General features: G+C 49.7%; 3 protein-coding genes across 3 annotated transcripts in view; 1 reads left to right on the top strand and 2 right to left on the bottom strand.

Annotated features, from left to right (window-relative positions):
- The first annotated feature begins 79 nt into the window (after window positions 1-79).
- NTPase (ectonucleoside triphosphate diphosphohydrolase NTPase) lies at window positions 80-12,634 on the top strand. Its single transcript, XM_037427060.2, has 7 exons — window positions 80-320; window positions 9,647-10,266; window positions 10,323-10,482; window positions 10,539-10,742; window positions 10,802-10,942; window positions 11,057-11,200; window positions 11,272-12,634. The coding sequence occupies exons 2-7, from the start codon at window positions 9,668-9,670 to the stop codon at window positions 11,716-11,718; spliced, it is 1,695 nt and encodes a 564-aa protein (XP_037282957.2). The 5' UTR covers window positions 80-320; window positions 9,647-9,667; the 3' UTR covers window positions 11,719-12,634.
- Window positions 7,905-9,413, bottom strand: LOC119176675 (uncharacterized). The gene has a single exon (XM_075877161.1). The coding sequence runs from the start codon at window positions 8,916-8,918 to the stop codon at window positions 7,986-7,988; it is 933 nt and encodes a 310-aa protein (XP_075733276.1). The 5' UTR covers window positions 8,919-9,413; the 3' UTR covers window positions 7,905-7,985.
- The window catches only part of LOC119175975 (uncharacterized), a 53,326-nt gene continuing 39,418 nt past the window's right edge, over window positions 10,992-24,899 (bottom strand). Inside the window, exons 7-8 of the mRNA XM_037427064.2 lie at window positions 12,147-12,266; window positions 10,992-11,806 (exon numbers count right to left, since the gene is read on the bottom strand). Coding sequence (XP_037282961.2) covers window positions 11,715-11,806; window positions 12,147-12,266 — 212 coding nt within the window. The 3' untranslated portion in view covers window positions 10,992-11,714. The remainder of the gene's footprint in view (window positions 11,807-12,146; window positions 12,267-24,899) is intronic.

Raw genomic sequence — 24,899 nt, 5'->3', positions numbered from 1 at the left:
AATTGTTATTTAGCGCTATTTATTTTGCAGCTAATTATACCTGCAAGCGGCGTGCGGCTTCTTGGACGGTATTGGATTGCAAGCGCGCAAATTTCGCGCCGCTGGCCAACTGCACGGGAATCTTGGCACCTTGAGTGCATTTTTTTTCCTTATTGACCTTGTAAAAATGTTTTACCATTTAATTTTATTCTTCTACTAGCACAAACATTTTCGGGGCCTGTGCACATGTTGCACAGCTGCTTAAATCGCTGCACCAGCTGTGAACGGTGCAGGGACCGCCTCGGGGTCTGCAGCAAGCACCCGAATCGCACAAATTAATGGTAAGCTTTCTCTTCTATCTTGCTCGTCGTGTTGTTGTACTCGCAACGTGATTGCATGAATCTCGTCTGGCCTTCAAGGGAGGTCAAAGATCGATTGTATGAGATGCTAGTGGCTTCGCGGTTGCGTAAACAGCTCCGAGTACGTGTGGGAGCTTTCGGCGCGGGTAGTCACCCAGGAGACTTCGCTGCTACCGGTGCGCATTGGTACGTACCGCTACCAGTCGCCGCATCGTGCCTGGTGGGCGGCCTTCATTTTTCGGCAACTCCTAAACATGCGCGAAGTTGACGACAGCTTTGTGATTCTCGATAAACGGCTCAATTGCCGCTGTAACCGCTGCAGATTGCACCCGAAATTCGGTATCTCTAGTTGTGATTAGTTTCAAATGATGATGTGCTGGGTCTCGTTTTCGTTTAGTCATGAATCGCTAATTAGAAATTCAATCGATGAAGTTGACTAATAGTTGTGCGAACAAGCCGAAGATGGATCGCGTCTTGAGCCGTGTTTTTTTTTTTTTTAACAGGCGCAAAGAGACTGTACATGGTGACCCCTGATTTAATAGAATCTCTCGCCGAATGCAGTACATCGATGTGAGATGGGTTTTAGCGTGTTGTGAATGTCGCAAGCAGATAGAAGGTGATGACTCGATTTCATAGCGTGTGTCTAGGAGAAGGAGTTTCTCTAGATATTGTTTATTGCCTGGAGCTGCCTACACGGTTGCCTTCCGAAGTGGATGTCTTGCTCCGGAATATCTGAAACCATCCAACCCATCTATGTAAACAAATAATTACATTCGCCCCCCTCTTTTCTTTTTCCTCGGAAATGTGGGCTTCGATGTTTTCGGTCATTAACCGCACGTTATCGTCCGCGTCGATTCTGTAATATCGTCTGCGGTTTCGGACGCGACACCGAACACACGCTTCAGTGTAACCGCGCCTCTGATTACTCGAAGGAGGCGGGGCCGCGTTCGGCCGTGTCAGATTTGTCGTGCGCTTGGCAGATTTATCTGGTCGTCGCTCTGCTCCGTCGCGTCGGTTCTGCGAGTTTTAAAGCAGTCGACGTGGAGGACTTGGTAAGTACTGGCCTTGCATGTCCGAGATCTGTGTGGTGGCTCGCGACCGTGGCATTCTTCCACCACGCTCGCCTTTGATGTTTACTCTAGTGGTAATCACGCGACGGAACACTTGCGAACGTTATAGGCAGCTAGGGAAGCGCTCTGAAATGAACGACGAGCGCGGACTGTCCATGAAATGTGATTCTGTTTAGCGTAAACTGAACGCAGAAACGCTAAAAGCAAGCGTTTCCGATGCGTGACCCGTGCGTCAGCTTATTGTGGGAAAGCAGTGATATAACCGCACCCAGGGAAAAATATATTTATGCGCGCTCTGTGTTCTCGTTACTGAAAGAACAATGCGCGCTATTACGTAATTCGCATCCAGCTGCCCATATTCAAGCGTAGGTTCTGCGCAACTGTAGCTGGCGTGACTGTTTTTCTCCACCCCCCCTCCCTCGACTGTTCTGGAATGCAAGAACGTAAACACTATGTTTCGCAGCGGCCGCGCCCTTAGCGTAGTTTTCCCTACAGCTGTGCGCGTAGTTGGATACTGTAAATCCTCCACATTTAGTTGGGCTTCCAGCCAACCGTAGTCAAGTCGGTGAGCTTATGTGCGAGCATGCGCGGTCGGACTAGTCTAGAGATATTTTTCAGTGACTCTAAAGTAAGTAGTCCACTCAGCAGTGCCCTCTTTTGTCGCACTGCGACGTTAAAGCTACTTTTTGCAATGTTTTCTCAACTTTCATAGCACAGTTAGGCAGCTACTATATGTATTTTCGAATGTCTCTCGTTATTGTGCCATTTTAGCAGCAGTGTTTTCTTTTTTTTTTTTTCAGTCCAGTCATGGCACATCAGGTCGAAGACTAATTTTCTTCGCGCATAAGTGGTTACTAAAAAAAAAAAAAAGCTGTTGGCTTGAGTGACCTTGCATAATTGCCATAATTTCTAGCGGACCATTTGTTGTGAGTCGTTGCAATAAGAAATGGTTGCCCAAGTCGCATATACTTCAAAACATTCATGTAATGCTTTTAAGCACTAGTTGGTGATTTTTTTTTACAACGGAACTAATTCTCAACTTTTACTTCCCGCCGTAACGCTGACCATTGTGTTTCGCACTCCCCGTTTCTGCATTTTTTTTTACTAAATTTATTCTCTGTTGCGTTTGGAGTTCTCTCAAGGCCGCGGCATACATTATGCGTTGTTTTCAAAGCAGACCTATTATAACGGTCCGGATCGCTGACTTTGGTAATTTATAGCTGATACCGTAGTTACCCCATCCATTTTCATCTCTGCCTGCACGTCACGCACAATATGGTCCCTACATTCCCCAGACAAGAGCGAGATGCTTCGTTCAGTTCAACTAGGACTCCAGACTAATCTCTAATGCATGATAACACAAAGAAACCGAGGTTTTTAATCGGCATTTGTAATCCTGCCTGTTAAATAAAAAATGTTAGGATTTCGCGACGCATTGTGCTTGCAGGGACACTAGAGAGGAGAACTAATATTTCTCGCATTAGTCTATTATTATTATTATTATTATTATTATTATTATTATTATTATTATTATTATTATTATTATTATTTCGCTATACCTAAAGCCCCGAGAACGCTTTGTAAGCGAGGAGACGTGCAGAAGGAAAATTCGGCTGAAGACGCCACCTTGAAATTCCCGCACCAATCGCCTAGCCGTCGTGAATTTCGATGCCGTGTAATCGTAGAGTTTCCTAAAATTAACTAGAGGCCACTCTGGCGCTGCGATCGTTCGGTGACCATGGGAATGATGGGCAGCACACACATTTGCCTAGTCTTCGTACTTGCGGGCGGCGAATCGTACTTGCGGCTTCGTTTATTGCTGTGTTTCGGTTTTGTTTTGAAAGAGAGATTGAACCCTTTTGATCTTCGTGAGCTGATTTGGAAAGTAACTCTAAAAAAAAAATACTTGTTTCGTAAGTACTTGTTTCGTAAGTACGCTAATACTTGTTTCGTAAGAAAACAGCTCCAAGCCACACGAACGCACACGGAGCCACCAGAAGTACGAAAATGAGACAAATGTGTGTACTACCCATCATTCCCATGCTCGCTGAAGCGCCGTGCGTTGCAGCTCCCATAGACGCTAGCGCCAGAGTTCCCTCTAGTGAGTATTGTAGGAAACTCTACGCGTGTAATAGGGCGTACGTCCCTCCTTGTCGGTAAAAAGGAAGTACATTGTCCTTCCAGACGGCCGGATACTTAGCATATCAAGTTTCCAAAAATTTCGGGGAGCCCCGCCGTGGTGGTCTAGTGGCTAAGGTACTCGGCTGCGGACCCGCAGGTCGTGGGATCGAATCCCGGTTGCGGCGGCTGCATTCCCGATGGAGGCGAAATTGTTGTAAGCCCGTGTGCTCAGATTTAGGTGCACGTTAAAAAGAGCCCCAGGTGGTCAAAATTTTTGGAGCCCTCCACTACGGCGTCTCTCATAATCATGTGGTGGTTTTGGGACGTTGAACCCCACATATCATCAAATTTCGTAGAACCAATATTAGCAGCATGCGAGGGGGGGAAAAAAAAGAAAAGAAACATTGAAATTCCTGGCAACTCCTGCGGGGATTACGGCGCGAAATTAAAAAATAGGTACTTTAACCTCGAGTTTCTTTAGCGTTAACAAACCTGCGGTGATTACATTAATGACGGTATAGTTTCTAGAGTATAATTTATGCGTTAAACTAACTCAATGTCTCGCTTTTAGTGTCCCTTTAAGGTGGACCATATTTCTACAAAATGTAAATGTCTTGTAACGTGTTATTTTGACACCGTTGTGGAGCACCATAACCCCCGTGGTGGTCGGGCGGCTGCATTTTTGACGGAGCCGAAAAATGCTTGAGGCTCGTGTGCTTAGATTTGGAAGTGTGGCAGCTTGGGCTAGTTGGTATGGCGTGACGATAGTTATGGCGCGAGAGCAAAACGACGACACAGACACAAGAAGGACACGAGAGACGCTCGTGTCTTTCGTGTCCTTCTTGTCTCTGTGTCGTCGTTTCGTTCTCGCGCTATAACTATCGTCTCAGATTTGGGTGCACGTGAGAGAACCCCAGGTGGTTGAATTTCCGCAGCACTTCTCTACAGCGGCTCTCATAATCATATGGCGGTTTTGGGACGTTAAACGCCAACAATTGAATACTTTTCGAAAAGTGCCTGAAAGAGGCAGCGTCACGCTTTCGTGCCCTTTATTATTATTATTATTATTATTATTATTATTATTATTATTATGGTTGGGAAAATGGTACGAAGTGCAGATACCTTTAGCTTCGTGCACTTATTTATGCTGTAGTTGGCCAGTCATTTTTGTTTTTAAATTTAATCTCGATCGTGTGTGGAATTATGCTCCCCACTTACGAAATGCTGCGCCGCTCTTAAAGCTGAATAATCTATGTATACTTTATACAGCGCGGGAATACGTAAGTACGCAGGCTTTAATCAGTCTATGTAATTTGAATTTTGCCGGCGTATAACTAATATAACGTGCCCCCTTATTCCCGCCAAATGGAAACAGAATACGTAATGCCCATTTCCATTTAGACCGTTGTGTAACTTGGCGAGAAAAATCGACGCGCCACACGAACGGTCGTCAACGTAATTAATTTTAGAGAGGAGGGATGGGGCTTTTGTTTTGTTTTGTTTTTTCCCGCATGACTCTCGTGAACATGCGACATCTTTGAGCTAGAAAAGCAAGGAGAGTGGGTGAGGAGGTATTGGAAGCTCCAGGAAGTTCGGCATGCTATTACCGGCACGCTGGGAGCAATTTTTCCGAAATTGTAAAACCACTATTTCTCCCAATGTTAGTGCAAGAACGGTGTGTTAGCGTGATGAATCTAGTGGCTAAGGTACTCGGCTGCTGACCCGCAGGTCGCGGGATCAAATGCCGGCTGTGGCGGCTGCATTTCCGATGGAGGCGGAAATGCTGTAGGCCCGTGTGCTCAAATTTGGGTGCACGTTAAAGAACCCCAGGTGGTCGAAATTTCCGGAGCCCTCCACTACGGCGTCTCTCATAACGATATGGTGGTTTTGGGACGTTAAACCTCACAAATCAATCAATCAATCAATCAATCAATCAATCAATCAATCAATCATGCTTTGGAGACTTGCTACGCTGGAAGAAGCATTCGTGTCTGTCAATCGTCACCGTTTTACTTGCCTGGCAGTAAGCCTGACTCGTAACGTAAAAAAAAAAAACGTCAAGGTGACTGTGTTTCTTTTTCTGCTACGTTCTCACCAACACGCGTGCGCGCGTGTTGGTGAGAACGTAGGAGAAAAATAAAAAACATTCCTCATCAAAAGTCCTCGTCTGAAGAGAGACATCCTTGTCATTCACGGCGCTTAATGGAGGCGAGTGCTGTGGTATGGTGCGCTGCGGTGTAGTTGCCCTGCGCCTAGCCGGAAAGCGCACAGCTGTTATGCGAGCAGTAACCACGGAGTAGCGGACAAAACGCCATTTCCTTTTCGTGGTGGGGGTGGGTTCACGTCGCCGGGCAGTACTACTCTTCTCGCCGTTCGGATACTGGGTAATTGCCACTGTTCACCCACTTCTTTGCACTTCTATGTGGAAGTTTAAACATGGACGTGTCGCTTTCAACATTCTGCTGAAAAAAAAAATCGGTATTTAAGAAAATCCCCCCCCCCCCCCCCCCCATAGATGCATCTGCTCCAAACAGTCGCGCTTGTAGCTAACCGGAACGTATCAGAACGTAATGTTTCATCCGTATACGCACGTGACTGCGTTGCGGGGCAACTTTTGTTGTTTGAAAAAAATGATTGATTGATATGTGGGGTTTAACGTCCCAAAACCACTATATGATTATGAGAGACGCCGTAGTGGAGGGCTCCGGAAATTTCGACCACCTGGGGTTCTTTAACGTGCACCCAAATCTGAGCACGCGGGCCTACAACGTTTCCGCCTTCATCGGGAATGCAGCCGCCGCAGCCGGGATTCGAACCCGCGCCCTGCGGGTCAGCAGCCGAGTACCTTAGCCACTAGACCACCGCGGCGGGGCGTTGTTTGAAAAGAAAGAAGATGTCGTAAGAAAGCGTAGGGTCGCCTGTGTCGACAGTTTCGATGGCCCAGCCCTCTATTAGTATCACTATAGTTGCCGTTGAAAGATTATAGTAAATGTTGATAGGTGAAATCTCGACCCTCATGCAGTGTAGTCGTCCGGTTCGGAGTCCTGATCGAAAAAAAAAAAAAATGAATCACTTAGGGTTTGAATCCACGGCATGGACAGCAAGGCGTCGCTGATCGAATTCCTCGTTCACTCACCTTTGTGGCGCCTCGTTGACGCTCGTCAATTCCATCGCTGCTGCCAGCTTCGTGTGCACCGCTCATTCTGGCGAGTGTTGTCGCGCCTCTCTCTTCCAGCGAGGCACGCGAAGAACAGGCGCGCGCCGGCGGGCAGTATATACGTCACCGCCGCAATCTGCTCCTGTCGCTGGCTCGATTTTCGTTTTATCCCTTGCTAATCTGGGAAATAACGCGATCGAGTGTCGGTTTACGATGGTGGAAGCTGGATTGTGGTCCCGGCAACCGCCGATCGGGGTCGGTCGCTGCGCGACACTTGCGCAAACCAACATCTGGCGAACGCTTGCCCCCGTGAGTCATGGCTCCGTAATGTTACCCAACTGCGGAACGGGCCAGATGAAAGTTCGCTGCTAGATTAAAGGGCGCACAGCGCCAGTTTCGTCGAAAAGGGCCCACTTAAAGTGGCACTTTTCGTCGAAATGCGCGAATGAGTTTTTTTTGTCGCGACAAAATTAAGGGGGCATTTCTTAATGAACCGATTCCTCAGCCTGCATGGTTAGTGTACCAAGCGCACTAAGAGCGCGGTGTCGATTGCGGAGCAAGAAATTTCAATCAACCCTCTGAATTGTGTTTTAGGAAAACGGGTGTACATGAAACTGAATATTCTCATCAAAGTAACTGGAACCGTTCCTTCTTGCCGCTATTGAGTCTAAGGTGCGACAAGCGAATTTTCACAAAAGTGTAGCGTTCCCAGCACCAGCGGCACACAGGTCGCTGGTGATGAGATTGCCAAAAATAACTCGTATTTCCGCAAACAAAGCGCCAAGCTCGTGGAGAGAGTCGATGCCAAGCAAGCACGCGGGCACAAAAGGAGCGAGTGCAGCTGCAAACGTCGCGATCAATTCGCAGCTGCGTCGCAAGCAGCAGCGAACGCGCGTCGTTATGCGAACATTCGCGCATAGCGGAGCGCTTAGAAGCACCCCCCCCCCCCCCCCCCCCCTCCATCCCGCCGCCACTTCGATCACCTGTTGCGCCTTGCAGCCACCTGTTCGCCGATATCTGGCGTTCGCGCAGCGGTCGGCGCGGGTATTCGTGCGAAGACGAACGTTTCCGGGCCCTTTGATGACCCCACGAGGTCTCCGGCGTTCCTAGACGCCCTAGGTCCGGACCACGGGTGCTCGAGCGACCAGGTGGCGAACAGGTGGCTGCTTCGCGCGGGCACCCCGGTCACCAGGTGGTGCGCGAGACACGAACCGGGAGTCGATGCGCACTGTTTTATTCGGGGAGATGAGAGATGGGGTCGGGTTATGTACAGAGCACTATGTACAGGGCCGGCGGCGTTCACGGGTGGTCCTCCTTCTTGAGCCGGTGCTTGAGGTGCACCTTGCCGTGCCGCTTTCGCTCGTCGGAGCGCGCGAACTTTCGGCCGCACGCGTCGCAGGTGAAGGGCTTCTCGCCCGTGTGAGTCCGAATGTGCGTGTTGAGGTGGTCGGAGCGCGAGAAGGAGCGCAGGCAGATGTTGCAGCGGAACGGCTTCTGGCCCGTGTGGATGCGGATGTGGCGCGTCAGCTCGTCGGAGCGCGAGAACCGCCGGTCGCAGCCCTCGATGGGGCACGCGTACGGCCTCTCGTGCACTGGCGTTTTGCTCGGCCGGTTCGGGTACTTTCGCGGCTTCACGGGCACCAGCTTCAGGGGCACGGGGCTGTTCTGGTACGCCTGGCTCAGGATCTCGTGGCCCTTGCTGGTCGCCTGGTTGTACTCCGCCAGTGTCGCCGACGGCTCCTCGGGCTTGGCCACCGCCGACGAGGAAGGTGGCGCCGGGGGTGCGGTGTGTTCGTAGGCGAACCAGGGGTACTTTGCCTGCTCGCTCTCTGCCGTGTACGGGGCGGCTTTGAACGAGTCGAGCGGGGGGAAAGGCTCGGGCTGCTCGAAGAAGGGCGCCGCGTCGGGGCCGGGCCAGGCGGTGGTGAAGGTGCCGCGGTAGGCCAGCCGGCCGTACGGGTCCTTCGGCTGCTCCGCATCGCGCAGTGGGCTCGCCGGCCTCTCGGGCCAGCGGTGGGCCGGCTCACCTGAGATGGGCACGGGGTCGGGGATGACCGCATCGGTGGCGAAGAAGGTGATCAACTCGGCGGTCGTGGACACGGGCGTGTTCAGCGGGTCGTCGGAGCCCTCGGGTGGCGCGAGGCCGCTGGCGCCAGTCGCCTTGAACGATTCGAAACTCAGGTTGAACTGAAGGCAGTCGCGAGACAGCGTGTCCAGGCCGTCCATCGTCATGACGGCTAGGGAGTCCCCATCCGTGTGTCTGCGACGTACGCACTCGCGGGCCGCCGCCGCCGTATGAATGGGCCCCGGGGAGCCCCGCTGCCTTATTTGGCGAGCCGGAACCCCCCGCAGCCAATCGCGGCGCGCGGAGCGCCTGACGTCGCTCTGACGTTGGCTTCATTCACTGCGCCACCTTATGATGTTTAAAGGGTCTCCCGCGCAGCCGCTAACTGCTCGGGGTCCGCGCTGACGGTGCCAGGCGGCACTTTCCGGCCGTAGCCGCCGATTTAACGGCCCCGGGTCGAGCTAGAAACCCCGGGCAGCCCCCGGGGGCCAGCGTAAATCGCATGCTGGCCGCAGCCGTGACTCCCCGCCGGAGCGCTGTCCATATTTGGTCAACGAGAGTAGCCGAACTTTTCCGAGCGCGACGTCACGCTGACGTCGGGCCGCTCGGGCAGCTTTCATTTACGGCGCGTCGCCATGGCGACGGAGGCCCGGCTGCGGGAATTGTCCGGGCGTGCGCCGCGCACCTGCCGTTTCTTGGACACGTGGCTCGGAGCCGCGGCTTGCGATGCTGCGCCGTCCCCGAAATAGTAGGTCTCCATTGATCGGCAAACAGGCGCTGACGCGTTGCTACGTCAGTGCGCGTCAGCGCGCGTGGCTGTGGTCCGCAAGCGCGCGCCCGGCGGCGCGCCCCGGGTGCCGACCCGTGGCCGCAGGTTGAAATGGCGCTTTTGCAGGGCCGCTGCTAATCGTCGAGCATGGAAGTGAAGCTGAAGAGCGCCGCGGCACCCGACCGCAGCCCGGTGACCGTGCGCACGCATGCGGGCGCCACGGTCGACAGCCTGCTTGGCGCATTCTGCCACGACCTGGGCCAAGACTACGACCCGCGGCTGGCACTCTACACGCACTCCAACGAGCCGCTGCGCGGAGGAGCGTCGCTGCAGGCCATGCGTGTGCAGCCCGGCGACACGCTGTACGTGCGCCACCAGCGCTCGCCGCACCTGTTCCTCGCCAACTGGGGGCTGCTGGGCGTCATCTGCGCGGTGCTCGGACTGCTCGGCCTGCTGCTCGTGTCCATGGCCTACGGGCTGACGGGCGGCCGTGTGCCCTTCGTGCACGGCGTCGTGGTGGACGCCGGCTCCAGCCACAGCCAGGCCACGCTCTACTACTGGGAGGGCGCCAAGTACTTCGGCACGGGGCGCGTCGTGCAGGTGGACTTCCGCGAAATCGACGGTGGCATCAGCAGCCTCGGGCCGCGCAAGACGGGCCCCGCTCTGGAGCGAGCCGTGAACGAGGTGCGCGGAGAGCTTGATGCACCTGTCTACCTCGGCGCCACAGCGGGCATGCGGGTGCTCAAGTAAGCTGCCCCCTTCACGGCTCACCAGCGCTGAGCTCTAACCATTGAATTTGCAGCCTCACCAACCCGGTGGAAGCTGATGCCATCCTCATGGCTGTGGAGTGTGCACTGAAGCCACTGGGCCTGCAGCGAGCTTCCATCCTGAGCGGCCACGATGAGGGCCTTTTTGCCTGGCTCTCTACCAACTACTTATTCGAAGTGATCCCTCCGAAATCGGTGAGATACCTGCTCATCTCCCGCTGGCCTGCTACTTTCCTCTTGTCTGTGCGCAGGGAGATCCCATGACCATTGGTGCCTTGGACCTCGGAGGAGCGTCTACGCAAATATCTTTTGCCGTTGATGCCAATACATCGGGAAACGATATAAGCAGCCTGCAGCTATATGGCCGGCGCTACAACGTGTTCGCTGTCTCATACCTGTGTTATGGAGTGAACGAACTGCATCGGAGGTACCTGGCCAAGATAATCACTGAGCAGGTGAGCTCCGACAAGCTGACTTGGTTTCTCTTATGCTTGCGTTGGGGCTGCTATTTCAGAACTACGAATATGCAACACCTATGAAAAGTCCGTGTCACAACTCTGGCTTCAGCTTCAATATAACAGCAGAGGAGGTGTTTGACAACTTCTGCACGAAGACTTCTGAAACTGAGCAATGGCGGAAGGATCATCCCAGTGCAGTAAGTCCAGAGATGGAACTTTGCATTTACTCAGACAGTGACAACAACATCATGTCAAAATAATCTTTATTTTGAATTAAATAAAACAAAGCTGTCACAATGTTTTTCTTTCAGGTTTTCACATTTGTGGGAGATGGCACAAGTGCTGGATGTCAAAAGTATATTCAGCAGTTGTTGGACCCTAACGAGTGCAAGAAAAACTATACTAGCTGCATGGAGAAACCCTCAGTTCCTGTACCTCATCAGATGAAGTTTCTTGTAAGTTTGTCCCCGTTTTGTCTCCTTCATGGTGTGGGAATTCAAGGATCATGCACTTTTTTTTTTTTCAGGGTGTTTCTGCCTACTACTATACCCTGAATGCTCTCAACTCGACTCACAAATCCCTTAGCGCTTTCAAGAATGCCTCGGACTGGATTTGCTCGGTCCCCTGGGATGAAGCTGTGAAGACTGGCATACCCGAGCGATTCCTGTCTCGCTACTGCCTGCAAGCTATGTATATCCGAGAGCTGTTGCTAGACATGTACGGCTTCTCTGAGGAGACCTGGCCCAACCTGTCATTTGAAAAGACAGCCAATGGCTATGAATTAGGCTGGTCACTGGGTTTCATGATCAACGCGACAAATGCCATTCCTGCTGCTGAGCCATCGACGCCCAGCATTGGCCTCAACCTCTTCGTCTTGCTCGTGGTGCTCTTCGCTCTGCTCTTGGTGCTGGCCGCAGTGTTCCTCCTGCTGGCACGCAAGCAGTCCCGGGCCCGGCGCAACCCTCCGTCCTAAACCGTCGCCAGGGGCAGCAGCAGGAGCAGCAGCAGCAATGGGAGACTCACTGCCACACGGACGGACTGGTCACTCAGCTCTTCGTCCACTGCAATTCAAACGAGCTTCCTGATGCATACTCTTTGTCACACTGCACTCAGATGTGGTGCACAACGCTGCACCGTGCAGGTGCCGCTTGCTCAAGTGCACAACTCCTTTTCTCAAGACATATTGATTCACTTGTGCCTTTACAGTAAGTGGGGCTTTTTATACAGTTTACACATTATGATGGAATGAATATGTTTATTGACTGTTGGAAAAGAGTCTCTCTATTGTTAAGTGGTAAAACCACATCATACTCAAAGAAGCTAGTGGTTTTATATGAAATGTTGTGAGATTATTATTTTATATTTGTATGTTGGTTCCCCTGGGGAATTTTTATTACTCACGTGTTTTGCAAGGCCGGTAGAAGGTCTTGATTAGCTTCAGACCAGTCCTTGTCTGTCGACGAACGCTGCCAAAACTGATCAGATTGCCAAACTCAATTTGGAGACGATGTGCTTCGGGACCTGGATGCACAAGAGCAAGTCAAGTCACCAAGCATGCACACTAAAGAAAATTGGAGCGAAAAGTTGCAATGTTCTGCTATAGCATCTACTTAGTTACGGTCAGTTTGCAACAGCTGTGGCCTCACCAACAGACTTCAGGTGCAGAATCATGCAATTTTGCTCTGGTCGGGCAAACAATGAAATCGTGTTAACAATACATAATTAGTGGCACACTGCACGTTAGTTCATTATTTTGTATGGTGGCATTTTGTCACCCATACCAAAAATGGGCAGCTACCTGCTTAATGTCTATTTCTTGTACAAGCATTTGTATTCTGCATCGTCTCTTGATTGGTTGTATAAATAAAGCATGCAAGTACAAAACGTAAGCTGTATGTTGTAGTTATTCCGTTTTCGATTCATTATTTAGGCGTTTGTATCACAATCTTTGTATGCACACTCAAGCCGTCAATGCAAAAACTCGCTGGACTGCCATTGCAGAGTAAAAGTTACCTGTGCGGTGCAGTTACAGACGTTCAAGTGCCATTACGCTTGCGAGTTATTCATAAATGTGTTTGTACTGGGTGCTCATCGTGGCAACCTCCTAACTTAGGCATACACACGTCCGTCTTTTTTTTTTTTGTTAATGAAAGCGGCAGTGTGCAAAGGCAAGCACGCATGCTTGCTTCGCTAAACGAGACGTAGACGCTTATTGCGCAGCTGGCAGTTCGCGTTTTTGTGGATAATTTCGGCAACGGCGTGCTTTTCTCTATCGTAACGCGTCCTGCGTTTATTTTTTTTTCTCTCTCCGATGGGTTGAGGAGCAGGGATTGGATTGGATAAACTTTTATTTGGTCCTCCAAAACACAGATCACTGTGTTGCGGGCAGCTCCCACGTGGGGACTGAGATGCCAAGCTTTGAGGAGCAGGGATACTAGTGTCAACCGGGCGCCATGCGCGCACGCAGCGGCGCGTGCGTAAAACGGTTTTACGGAGATTGCGAGTCGGTCACTGGCGATAAGTCGTACTACACGCCGCGGTCTCGAGCCCACGCGCCCTCTGGAGCCTCGCGGCGTCGATCGGGTCGCGCTGGTGGCGCCGAGTAACGGGTTACTTCACAGCTGGCGGGGCCCACGACAGCGTTACTGTAGCCCCGCACGGCGCGCTCATTCAGGCCGCCGGTGCTTTCGAGGGGGAGGAGGCCGCGGTGCGTACGCGCTTTCGCCACGCGGTCACGCCGAGGCTCTACGTCACGGACGACGTCACGGTCGACAAGCGGGGCGGGGCTTTCGGGAGGCCGCAGCGATTCTGCTCGCGTTCGCCCAAGCCAGTTTGCTGCCGGTCGTGCCGCTTTTTTTTTATCGCCGTGTGAGGAGCTCTTCTCGCTGATATTGCGGCACTCTTCGCTGAGCAGAATGAACGAACATCCCCGAGATGAACGCGGATGAGATGCCTGGCCGCAATGTTTCATTAGCCGAAGAGATGCGAGAGGACGATGCAGTGGAGACGGCCGACCTCGTAGTAGGGCCAGAAGGCCGCGCCCGAACTGTGACATTTTTGTGTGCGCTTAATGACGCTCCCCGTGGGTATCTTGCGAAAGACGCTGTCGTTGTCGACGTATAGATGGGCCTTTCGCACCTCCACCACCGCTTATAAAACAGTCCAAGAATACGCACACTCTAGAGCAGCTGTGTGAGGCGTGTTTGTCAGCTTAATTTTGCGTGTGCACTAACCATTAAGTCGTAGATGCCGCCAGCGATCAATCGCACGAACGTACTTCATGACTGGAGCTCCGCCGACACGCGCTGAGCTGAACGTGCGCTTATTCTTTCTCGGACGGGCTGGCATATTTTTGTTTTGTCGTCACTTTCAAGTTGGCCGCTCGCTAGGAAACGTCCCCAGTACCTCTTCGGTGACGCGGTGACAGACGAATGAAGGATGGCGGTAAGGTACGCCCGCCTATCCCATCATAACGATATCAATATTGAATAAAAAAGAGACTAGAAACAAGAAAAAGAGCGCAAAATAATAACGATCATCAGGAGCATTGTGTACACATACGTTCTCTGGCGTATGAAGGCGACCTCCGTGGTGAAGAGTTCAATACTCGCAGTGTTGTCGGACAGTGTGGTCGGACGTATTACCTCGGACAGAGTCCGTACAGATGAGATTCCATGCGCATGACGTGGCTATGGGGTATGTCCATTAACAGCGCAATATGCTGCATAGCACTGATTCAAATTACAAACACCTCATTGCACTTGCGAATGCGGGACCGTTCGTTTAGACATTTCTCCCTCCGTTTTTACTGAGTGGCCCCGCCGCGGTGGTCTAGTGGCTAAGGCACTCGGCTGCTACCCGCAGGTCGCGGGTTCGATTTCCGGCTGCGGCGGCTGCATTTCCGATGGAGGCGGAAATGTTGTAGGCCCGTGTGCTCAGATTTGGGTGCACGTTAAAGAACCCCAGGTGGTCTAAATTTCCGGAGCCTTCCACTACGGCGTCTCTCATAATCGTATGTTGGTTTTGGGACGTTAAACCCCACAAATCAATCAATCCTTACTGAGTAGGAGGAGAACATGTCCGCCACAGTATCGCAGTTTTTGGCTCCATTTGCAATCAGGTGCGAATTGGCGCGCAGCAGTAAGGTACACCTAAACGGCTCTTAACATGTCGGAGGCCATTGAACGCGTGTACGCAGCCGCAAATTGAATTTCCTCAGGCCTGAAACAATCGCGCGCAGTTGTAGACAACGTTAGATAACAGCCAGTGCGCGGCGTGTGTATTTCGGAACCTCGTGTGGCATCTGTCACGCGTAGGTCGAAAAAAACTTGTGGAGCTCACTCGGATATTTGGCGCTTAAGGCTGACCAAAGTTTTCCTGCGCTGAGTCCGTTTGATTAGAATTGGCATTTTCGGCCATGGTGTCGGTGCTCTTTCACAACAACATCTTCCATAATGACCGGTGCTCTTCTTGGCGCCTTTTTGATATAATTCCTTCGAATACGAGTTACGAGTGCTCGTAATTAGACAGTAAGATCATTTTTTTCTTGAAAGAGATGACAACATGCGATTAATTTATGACAGACTTCCCTGGAAGATCTAACGGGGGGGGGGGGTCAACGCACCCCCTCCCCTACGTACTTCGCACCTCTCATCAATAATTGTCGAAATGCTCTGTGAATGACAATAATTGGAAATACGTGTGTGCATGAGTGTAAACTTTCATCAAGGTGAGGCTCGCAGCAATGCTGAAAACGAGTAGATAAAACCATAGATCGGTAAAAACAAAAAAAAAAGTGAAACTGGCTCGGGCTCACTCAAGAAATATATATTGTGCCTTGGACTCACTCAGACTCGCCGAAATTTTTCTGAGCCGAATTCATTCGTGTCTAGGTGCTCTGTAAAACTCCTGGGATCTCACCTTAACACTGCGTTCTTTGACATGACTCGAGAGGCTGTAGTTGCAGAAGCTAAGACACTACTTGAATAACAAACTACACGTGCGTTCGTTGGCTTCATGGCCCTATTCACACATTCGTTCATACGCGTTAAGTATTTATCCGTAGCTAATATTTTTTTGCTTTACGGTAGAATATGCAAAACAATAAGAACGGGCACGCCTACTAAGTACTTTTTTTTTTACATTATACTCTATAGGTCATCTCTTCGTTCTCTCCATGATTCACCCACTGTAAACCAGTTTTGCGTGCACGTGTCTGTAACTAACACCCTATAATAAGGGTATTTTGACAAACGGAAACATGTCATGGGTGTTTTGGTTTGTCAGAACACCCTTAACGTAGGGTGTTAGTACACGCGAAACACTCTTAAGGGTGCAAACCGTTTCACACCACGTACGTGCGTGTGTGTGTTTGTGCGCGTACATGTCCTGTTCCTGTGCGCTGCTTGTAGTCGAAAAGTGTACGATTCCCAACGCTTCTACTATGCACGAAACCACTATTTCTTTTTTTTTTCTTCTTTTGGCGCTGCCTCCTGACGTGAGGAACGTTGCACCTCCTCTCACCGGTAGCCGCCTCATAAGCATGCGACATAATGAATGGAACTCTGTAGGTACCTTCGGTCATTCGAGCCTGCCAAACCTGCACGATGAGCAGAGGGCTGAAAGAAAAATCGATGCGAGCCTCGCATCGAAAGCTCGCGCGTGGTCCTTTCTCTCTCAGCGAAGAAAAGCTTGATTGATTGATTGATTGATTGATTGATTGATATGTGGGGTTTAACGTCCCAAAACCACTATATGATTATGAGAGACGCCGTAGTGGAGGTCTCCGGAAATTTAGACCAGCGAAGAAAAGCTTGAAAAAAATGAATGTCGTAGCGACCCTGTTGGTCGAATCTGAAAACTATAGTGCTCTCAGAAAAGCGAGCAGTGCCTGTGAACCCTATTTTCAAGCCTGCTCCTTCCGGCTGAGATGGATTTTGCGCGGCTTCTGTGTATTCCGAAAGCTGCCGCGAGAACGCGCTTCCACAATGGGTACCGGGGTCACTTGTTGCGTATACGTGTATAGCATACGTAAGAGCTAATCTTCCGTGACATATATCGGCATAGCGAGAGAAAGGTAGGTGCCGATGAGAGGCGTGTATTTGCGCAACAAAGAAATCCGTCTGAGTTGCAAGAGCAGCTTGAACGTTTATAAATTTCGTTATCTGCATGCAGTCAAACTCTCGGACTTATTTTCCACCCGTTGAATGCGGCGGAAAAGGGATCGAACGACGGTGCTCTGCTCTCTCACTTTCTGTGTTTGCAGCGCTCATCATGCTGAGCATAGGGTCATATAAACGACAGATCTATCTATCTATCTATCTATCTATCTATCTATCTATCTATCTATCTATCTATCTATCTATCTATCTATCTATCTATCTATCTATCTATCTATCTATCTATCTATCTATCTATCTATCTATCTATCTATCTATCTATCTATCTATCTATCTATCTATCTATCTATCTATCTATCTATCTATCTATCTATCTATCTATCTATCTATCTATCTATCTATTCACGAAGTGCATTAAAAAGAAAAAAGGAAAAACAGATCCCGTATGTTGAAGTGCCGCTTGTGGCGGGAAAAACTAATCCGGAACTTTAGTTGAAATGCTCGCGTTTCGGCTGCATCAAAACATCGCTCGCGCATTGTTACTCAGTGCGGTCATGTATCGCGGTCTGTGGAATGTTGTCGGCGCGCTGCTTCGCGGTCATTCTGCCAACAGCAATGGACATTCGTATATCGAAACAGTTGCCTTAAGCGTGGGTCGAGTTAGCACACGTGTCACGCGCGATCGTTTCCAAAATGGTGGCGCGCGTCCCCGCCGACCGAAGTTAAAGGAGGCCTTACGCAACGAAACTATTTTACCTTGAGGGTAATTATGCGCGGCACGCCTGCTGGTTATGTCGCGTGCTCTGCGACAGCACTTCGAATCGAGCAAGTCGGCGACCTTGAGCACTACATATATCTGCAATCGCGAGGCGCTTCATTGTAAGATGTTCTCGACCGATCACTTTCCCGTCGCGCAGTGCGTGCGACATCTAGCGAGATGCACGCCACAGCTTTCGGGCGTCGCGAGATATCTGCCGCCATCGATATAGTCACTATAACGTGGTTGCTAACGTGGTTGCTTGGGCGAGTCAGTCGGATGCGCTCGACGCGGCTTGAAAAAAAAAAAGAAAAAAAGAAAGTGGCCCCGTGTGGGGGAGGGGGAAATGTGCAGTCCCACGAACTTCTCTCACCACATTCCCTACGCAGTCTATGATGTACGTGACGCGCCCCAAAGCGGTATACATCGTGTACGTGGCCTAAACTCGGTTGGCGATTGCGAGCTTGTGCAATTATGCAAGGTGTATATCGGCTACTTTTTCTTTCGTGGCATGTTTTCGCTTGTTGTTCAACATCTGTTTTCCCAAGTCCCGAGGGGAATTTTCTTTCGCATTATTCCCGCTGAACTTGCGCGCTTGTTTCTGGCGAAAAGAGGACTTTAATGTATAGGCCACCGTAATAAATATCCGATAATGCTTCTCGCTTTTCGCCGTCGGACCGTTTCGAAACAGACTTGAGGCACGAGTTATTTGTTTGCGAAAAGCACGTATCCACAGGGGGGGGGGGGGGGGGGGAAGCGTAAAATAATCCCACTTTAGCCGACCGACTCCTCCGAAAAGATGGGCGGGACAATATATAACGCTCCGGTAACACAATAGCCCAGCCGTCGAATGCAGGAGCTATAGATAGATGATATTCTCGTCTCCGTTCAAGGGCGATGTCATTCCGAAAACATGCTGTTACGTGTTCACCAACGTTTTCCGCATGCCGTGTCCGCGGTGGGACGTGCATATATATATATATATATATATATATATATATATATATATATATATATATATATATATATATATATATATATGCGCAGTGGCGCACATTACGGGTAATACGTCAAGTGTTATAGCGAGGGGTTCAATATATGTATAGTTTTTTTCGTTAAAGAACCCCAGGTGGTCGAAATTTCCGGAGCCCTCCACTACGGCGTCTCTCATAATCATATGGTGGTTTTGGGACGTTAAACATCACATAGTAATCAATCAATATATGTATAGTTCTGATCACCTCGTTCACAAAAGCACGCACGCGGGCATGTATGTATATGCGCAGTTTTCGCTCTATAGAAATGCTCGTACAAGAACACGAGCCGTTCAGTAGTTACGACTGTTATGTCGTTTCTGTGAGAAACGTGAACGTATAAATCTAACCTAACCTTTTTTTACTATTAAAAGAAAAAAAAACACGTCGGAAGTTTGCACAATGTCGTGGTTACGCTTGGCACAGCGATGCCATTGTCGATCCTCAAGTCTTTCGGCTCAGATTTGGGTGCACGTTAAAGAACCCCAGGTGGTCGAAATATCTGGAGCCCTCCACTACGACGTCTCTCATAATAATGTGATGGTTTTGGGACGTTAAACCCCACATATCAATCAAATCAAGCCTTTCGGTTAACTCCGTTTACTTTCTCTCTCTTTTTCTCTCTCTTTCTTCGGTTGTTTGTGTTTATTTATGTTTTTTTATTTATGTCGATTATTTTGTTTTATTTCCTTGTATTTTTATCCTCCGTGTTTCTTTCCTGCTTTAATTACGCCTGTCTTGCTTTCTATTTCTGTCTTCCTTCCCTCAATTTCTCGTCTCTATACTTTCTCTTTTCCCTCCTCCTTTGCCCACTGCGATGCAGTGTATACTACTGTGCGCTTCAAAGAACTCCAGGTGGTCGAAATTTCTGGAGCCCTTCACTACGGCGTCTCTCATAATCGTATCATGGTTTGGAGAAGTAAAGCCCGACATATTATTATTATTATTATTATTATTATTATTACTACTACTACTACTACTACTACTACTACTACTACTACTACTACTTCCCTTTCCTGCCGCTATATACAAGGATATATGCTATGCTCGCCATCCGGTTGTGGGTGTTCATCACTGTAGGTTAATCCCGGCATGGTTTATAAAGCTTTTCTCATTTACTCGTTTCGTCTGTCCAGAAATCTTGGCGTTTGCCGCCCGCCTCTGGCCTGCATCATTTTTAGTGGACCACGATTTCAGTGGCACGTAACAGTTCGTGATGGTTATAACTTTTTTTTTTGTGCGTGTGGTCATCCGTCTTGGCTCGAGTAGCTCTGTTCAAGGAGAGTGCTTCTCGATTGGTCTGGCCTTTACAGCTCCGCGCGGGCTCTGCAGTCCACATATCGGCCGATATGCTTACGGGTGAACGCCAGGTGAACTAAAGCATAAACGGCCACCACGCCCCGATTCCGCACTTGAAAAAAAAAAAAAAAGATGATCATGTTTAACTGTAGTTTGATAATGATATTCACGGTTGAAAGATTCGTTGTTCCTCATCTCCAGAATCTTTATTTCTTGTGAAGCATGGGCGACACCGCGTGACGTATTCTGTAATATCTTTGTGCCGCATTCAGGAAGCTTTTAATTTGCGAGTACGTTTTTCTTCCATAGAAACGCCGCTTCGCTGGGGTCAACTACTACGCAAAACCTTCACTGAAGTGGCAGTTGCTCATGCAAACTATTAGAATCTTTCCTATATTCTCTCTTTTTGCTGTCCTTTTCTTTAATTCCAATTGTGCATTACGTGAGCCTAAATTAAGTTCATCTTCTCTCCCTGTCTCTTCTTTTCGCGTTATTTCTTTCCCGCGCGTATCTTTGGTGCCCCGCTCGATTGGTGGCCACATCCGGAACTCACTCAGCACGCTCCCCCCTACGCGTTGTGCTGGCGGCGCAGATGAGTGTGCGCCCAATTAGCACAGGGCCAAAGCAGCGCCCTGGTCCCAAGGAGCGCGCCCAGCGACCAGCGCCTGGCGACGCCTTTCGTCTCTCGCCTGCTGATCGCACAATTTGTAGGCTTGCGAAACCGCGCATACAGATGTACGCAGCCGGCAATGTTTCACATCAGTGTGCCCGATTCACCGTGGTCGGTTCTCTATTCTGTGCGCAAAAGTAGGTTTGGCAGCCCGCCGCAGTTCGGGAAGCGTGGCATATCTTACATATTAATAAACATATCACAAATGTTAGCCGGAGGTCTCATCAACGAAGAATGATATCCGCATGTTAGCAATGCGCTGAGCGTTAGATGACCTGAAGCGCAAGATCTGGATTCGTGAAGCTGTTCATTTGTAAGAACGGTTCGGTCTCTCCATTGGTTGACTCCTTCACGTATACATTTACGAACCGTTTCAAAGTTATATAGTGCATGACACAACTTGCTTACCATCTGTGCTAGCTTAGCAAGTGTCGCGTCGTTAAGCTAGAGGGCGCGGGTTCGTTTCCCAGCCTCGGCAGTCGCATCTGGATGGGGGCGAGACGCAAGTGGAACGACTGATGTGCACGTTAAAGAACCCCAGCTGGTCGAAGTTGATGCCGAGTCCCTCACTATATATGTATACGTTATTCTATCCCTGACTGTGCCTTATATTCGTATCTTGGTTTAGCCACTTAATTTCCCAGCAGTTATAGAAGAACTTTCCTGTGAATACGAGGCCGTGCCGTTTATCGAACTCGCTTGCATTCGCTCCTGTGTTATCTCCTTTTCTCGCGGAACCTTTAAACGACTTCCTTAAATTTCCTTGCGATCTTTATTTCTGTATTTATTCTTATTTTCTTTCTCATTCTTTCTTTCCCAAAAATGGCCCAAAGAGTAGCGCGTAACGCTCTAATATGATAAAGTGAAGATGCGACAGGTTTGCAGCGTGAGTATGCAGGTGACGGAAATCAGGACGAGCCGCTTTCCATTTTAGGCGGAAAAAAAAAAAGAATGTACAAAGAAAGCAAGAAAGAAATAAAGAAGAAAAAAAGAAAGAAAGAAAGAAAGAAAAAAAGAGAGAAAGAAGGAAAGACCGAGTAGTGTACTACTCAGCCGGCATCCGGTCCCCCCCGGGCAGGAGACGCAGCCTTGACCGAGCGTCATTGTGCCGCCAGAACAGCCGAGTGCATCGCGGTTCATCCATCGCGCGTCGGAGTCTGCGCCGACGGGAGGGGCGTCTTTTCGGCACGTGCAAAGCGGAAACGTCCAGTCCGGCGTCCACCCGGTCGTCCGAAGTGAGCGGCCGGCACTCGGCTGGCCACAGGTGTTCGGCGGCCGTGCGAGCCTACGCAAAAACTCTCCGGCCGTGGTGTCGGCACGCGCCGTGGGACGCTGGCCGCCCACGTCTTCCCGCGTTGCGCAACGAGGTTCGCCGGCCGCGCGTCTTCCGAGTCGAGGTGAGGGTCTCCATGGGCGCCCCTGAAAGCACTCGCTGTCGACGCCACTTCTCACCCGGCCGCCGCGCCTCGATACCGCCGACCGTCCGGGCACGCTCTCCCGATGGCGCTTAACTGCGCGCTCCCAGCGGTCTCTTACTACTCCTCTATTTTTTTCTTTTTTTTCCATGCCACCTCAGACGCGGAAGACGCCATCCCACACGCGCGCTTGCATATGTGCGGAAAAGTGATGCACCTGGCAATACCCACTGCGCTGTTTAGCCTTGCTGTGTTGTTGCCCTGGGATCCGAACAGCTGGCGATTCCTTTCAGGAAGTAACTGCTTTTATTTTTTCCCTTTTTGTTTTTGCTAATTTTGTTCTAAGACTTTCGGCGTTGTGCTTATTATAGTCTGCACCTATCCAATGATTGAGACACTGCATATGCGGAAGATCACGTTGTTTCGTGTCGATTATAAACTCTATCGCTCCATTTTTAACCGATTCGTAACCCAACTAACTCGTCACAGCTAACACGAGCGACCTTGACCTAACGCTCCCACCGGACGCGAAACGCCAAGTTGCTATCCGACGCGGGTGCCATTCGTCGATGGCGCTTTTCGTGGAGGAACTTCAGAGGAGCTCTTAACGGTACGTAATGTTTCCGGTTTGAGCACCTCTTTCATATCTGAAGACGGCAATGGGTACCCAAGACTGCAGACATTGCCGCACTGTTGTGTACCTTGAGTCGCACCGACTTTAAATCTCTCGCTCAGTGCCGAAGCTCTATTTTTCGCTGTAAAGTCACTCATTCACTTCACTGCAACTGTAAACGTGACGAGCTACAATGTCTCAACCAAGTGCAGCCCTCGTCCCGGCTGTTGCTTTCCGTCGAACACCTTTTTACTTAATATGCAGGCATCACGGAACACGTGGTTGATTACAGCAGCCATATCTGTTTCCTAGCGTGTCGTTGTCGGAGCGATTGCTTCAGATACTTTAGCCGACTTGGTATAGTTTTGCAATATAAATTGATTAACGCTATTCATTCACTAATCGCCCCAATAAAAGTTCTACTGATCCAGCTAAAGCGACGCGTGGGTAGATCTTGTCAATGAGTGAAAGGTATGCATATGTCCCTATAGTCTGTGCCTCTTCTCCCTCTCCGGCGATGCTATACGAAACGCAATCAAGGGCACCAAAAGTTGACCGCTGGCACACGAACGTTTGCGCTTTCGATTGATTGGTTGATTTGATTGATATGTGGGGTTTAACGTCCCAAAACCACCATATGATTATGAGAGACGCCGTAGTGGAGGGCTCCGGAAATTTCGACCGCCTGTGGTTCTTTAACGTGCACCCAAATCTGAGCACACGGGCCTACAACATTTCCGCCTCCATCGGAAATGCAGCCGCCGCAGCCGGGATTTGAACCCGCGCCCCGCGGGTCAGCAGCTGAGTACCTTAGCCACTAGACCACAGCGGCGGGGCGCGCTTTCGACAGAATAACTGGAAGGTACCTAGGGATATAATTAGTTTTGAAGTTCGTCAGCGTGCCATCTCTGGTCAACCCTTTGATTGGCAATGGAACGAATCTGTCGTAATTTTTGTATTTTTCTGTAAAAAAGCTTCCCTCTCAACTGCGCGTCGAAATCGGCCCTATGATATTATGATGTAGTAGGCACAAATAATTAAACATCCAAGAATATTTCTCAAGTTAACGATATGTGGGGTCAGTGATGCGTGGTGTTGAAATTTGCTTTGCTCTGTGGATTATTTTTAAAATTGTTGTTTTATTGCGAGCAAGATAGCTGAACTTTATAGACTTATGGTGTTTTTTTCTCCTTTTCTGAATTGCGAGAGAAGTGGTGGTATGAATCTTTGGACTTTGTCTCAAAATTGGAGCAGTAAATTGGCCAACGAGCGTGTCCAAGCGCACTCGCACACAACTCAAGCAGTTTCTTGCTGATTCGAACTACAAAACAATCCCCCATAAATGTTTAGTTCAACCTTTATGGGCACTATTACGTCGCAAGACACGCTTTCTGACCGAGAAAGCCCTGAATTTTTTTTTGTCCTTTTTTTACGACTATACGGTAACAGTGGCAAAGAGACCATAAGTTGTGGCTAGGAAGTTGTTCCGAAAATTCAAAGCCCCCCCCCCCCCCCCCCCAAAAAAAAAAAAAAAAGAATGACGCGATTGATACTCTAGACCTAGGGTCGGCAAACCTCTTGAGGTGGAGGGCCGAGTTTAAATGAAGCCGACTTGGCGGGGGCCACAAAGCTATTCGGAGTGGGGTTTTGCTGGCAAGACAAAAAAAAAAAAAAAATGGTTAATTGGCCGTAATGTGTGCAACATGAATAGAAATCATCTTTATTTATAACTGAAACAGCAATCATGTTCAATGCCAGCATAGTTTCTTTACATTAGAGATAGGAAGTATAGCTGTCGGGATAGGAAGTGACAAGGAGAAGGGGGAGGCTCTTATGTTGTGCCTCGGGCCGCAACAGAGCACGGCGGGGGACAGCTTGCTGACCCCTTCTTTGGACAGTGAGGAAGCGAAATAGAACACAAATGTACAAAAGCTAAAAGACAAGCGAATACCTCAGACATGGATGGAGTTCGTAAATGCATTTGCGGAAATTCCGTGAATTCGGAGACACCACGTACGTTGCGTGGTGTGGCTTATACCTTGATTCATAGCCGCAAATTTATTTGTGTGCGGAAATTCAGGCACATTTGAGGTGCTTGTCCTTATCTACACCTACGGAAGAAAGGGAAATGAGCTGAAATGGTGGTTGTATGATCACAGCAGGCGCAGGCGCCCATTTCGCTGTACCACGGCCGGAAATGAGTTGCGCCAGAGTATTTCATTTTTTTTTTTTGCACAGGTAATGAAG

The sequence above is a fragment of the Rhipicephalus microplus genome, chromosome X, assembly GCF_043290135.1.
Source record: "Rhipicephalus microplus isolate Deutch F79 chromosome X, USDA_Rmic, whole genome shotgun sequence".
In the NCBI taxonomy this organism is placed as follows: domain Eukaryota; kingdom Metazoa; phylum Arthropoda; class Arachnida; order Ixodida; family Ixodidae; genus Rhipicephalus; species Rhipicephalus microplus.
The sequence above is the reverse complement of the archived record's forward strand: the minus strand, read 5'-3'. Positions and strand labels throughout refer to the sequence as shown.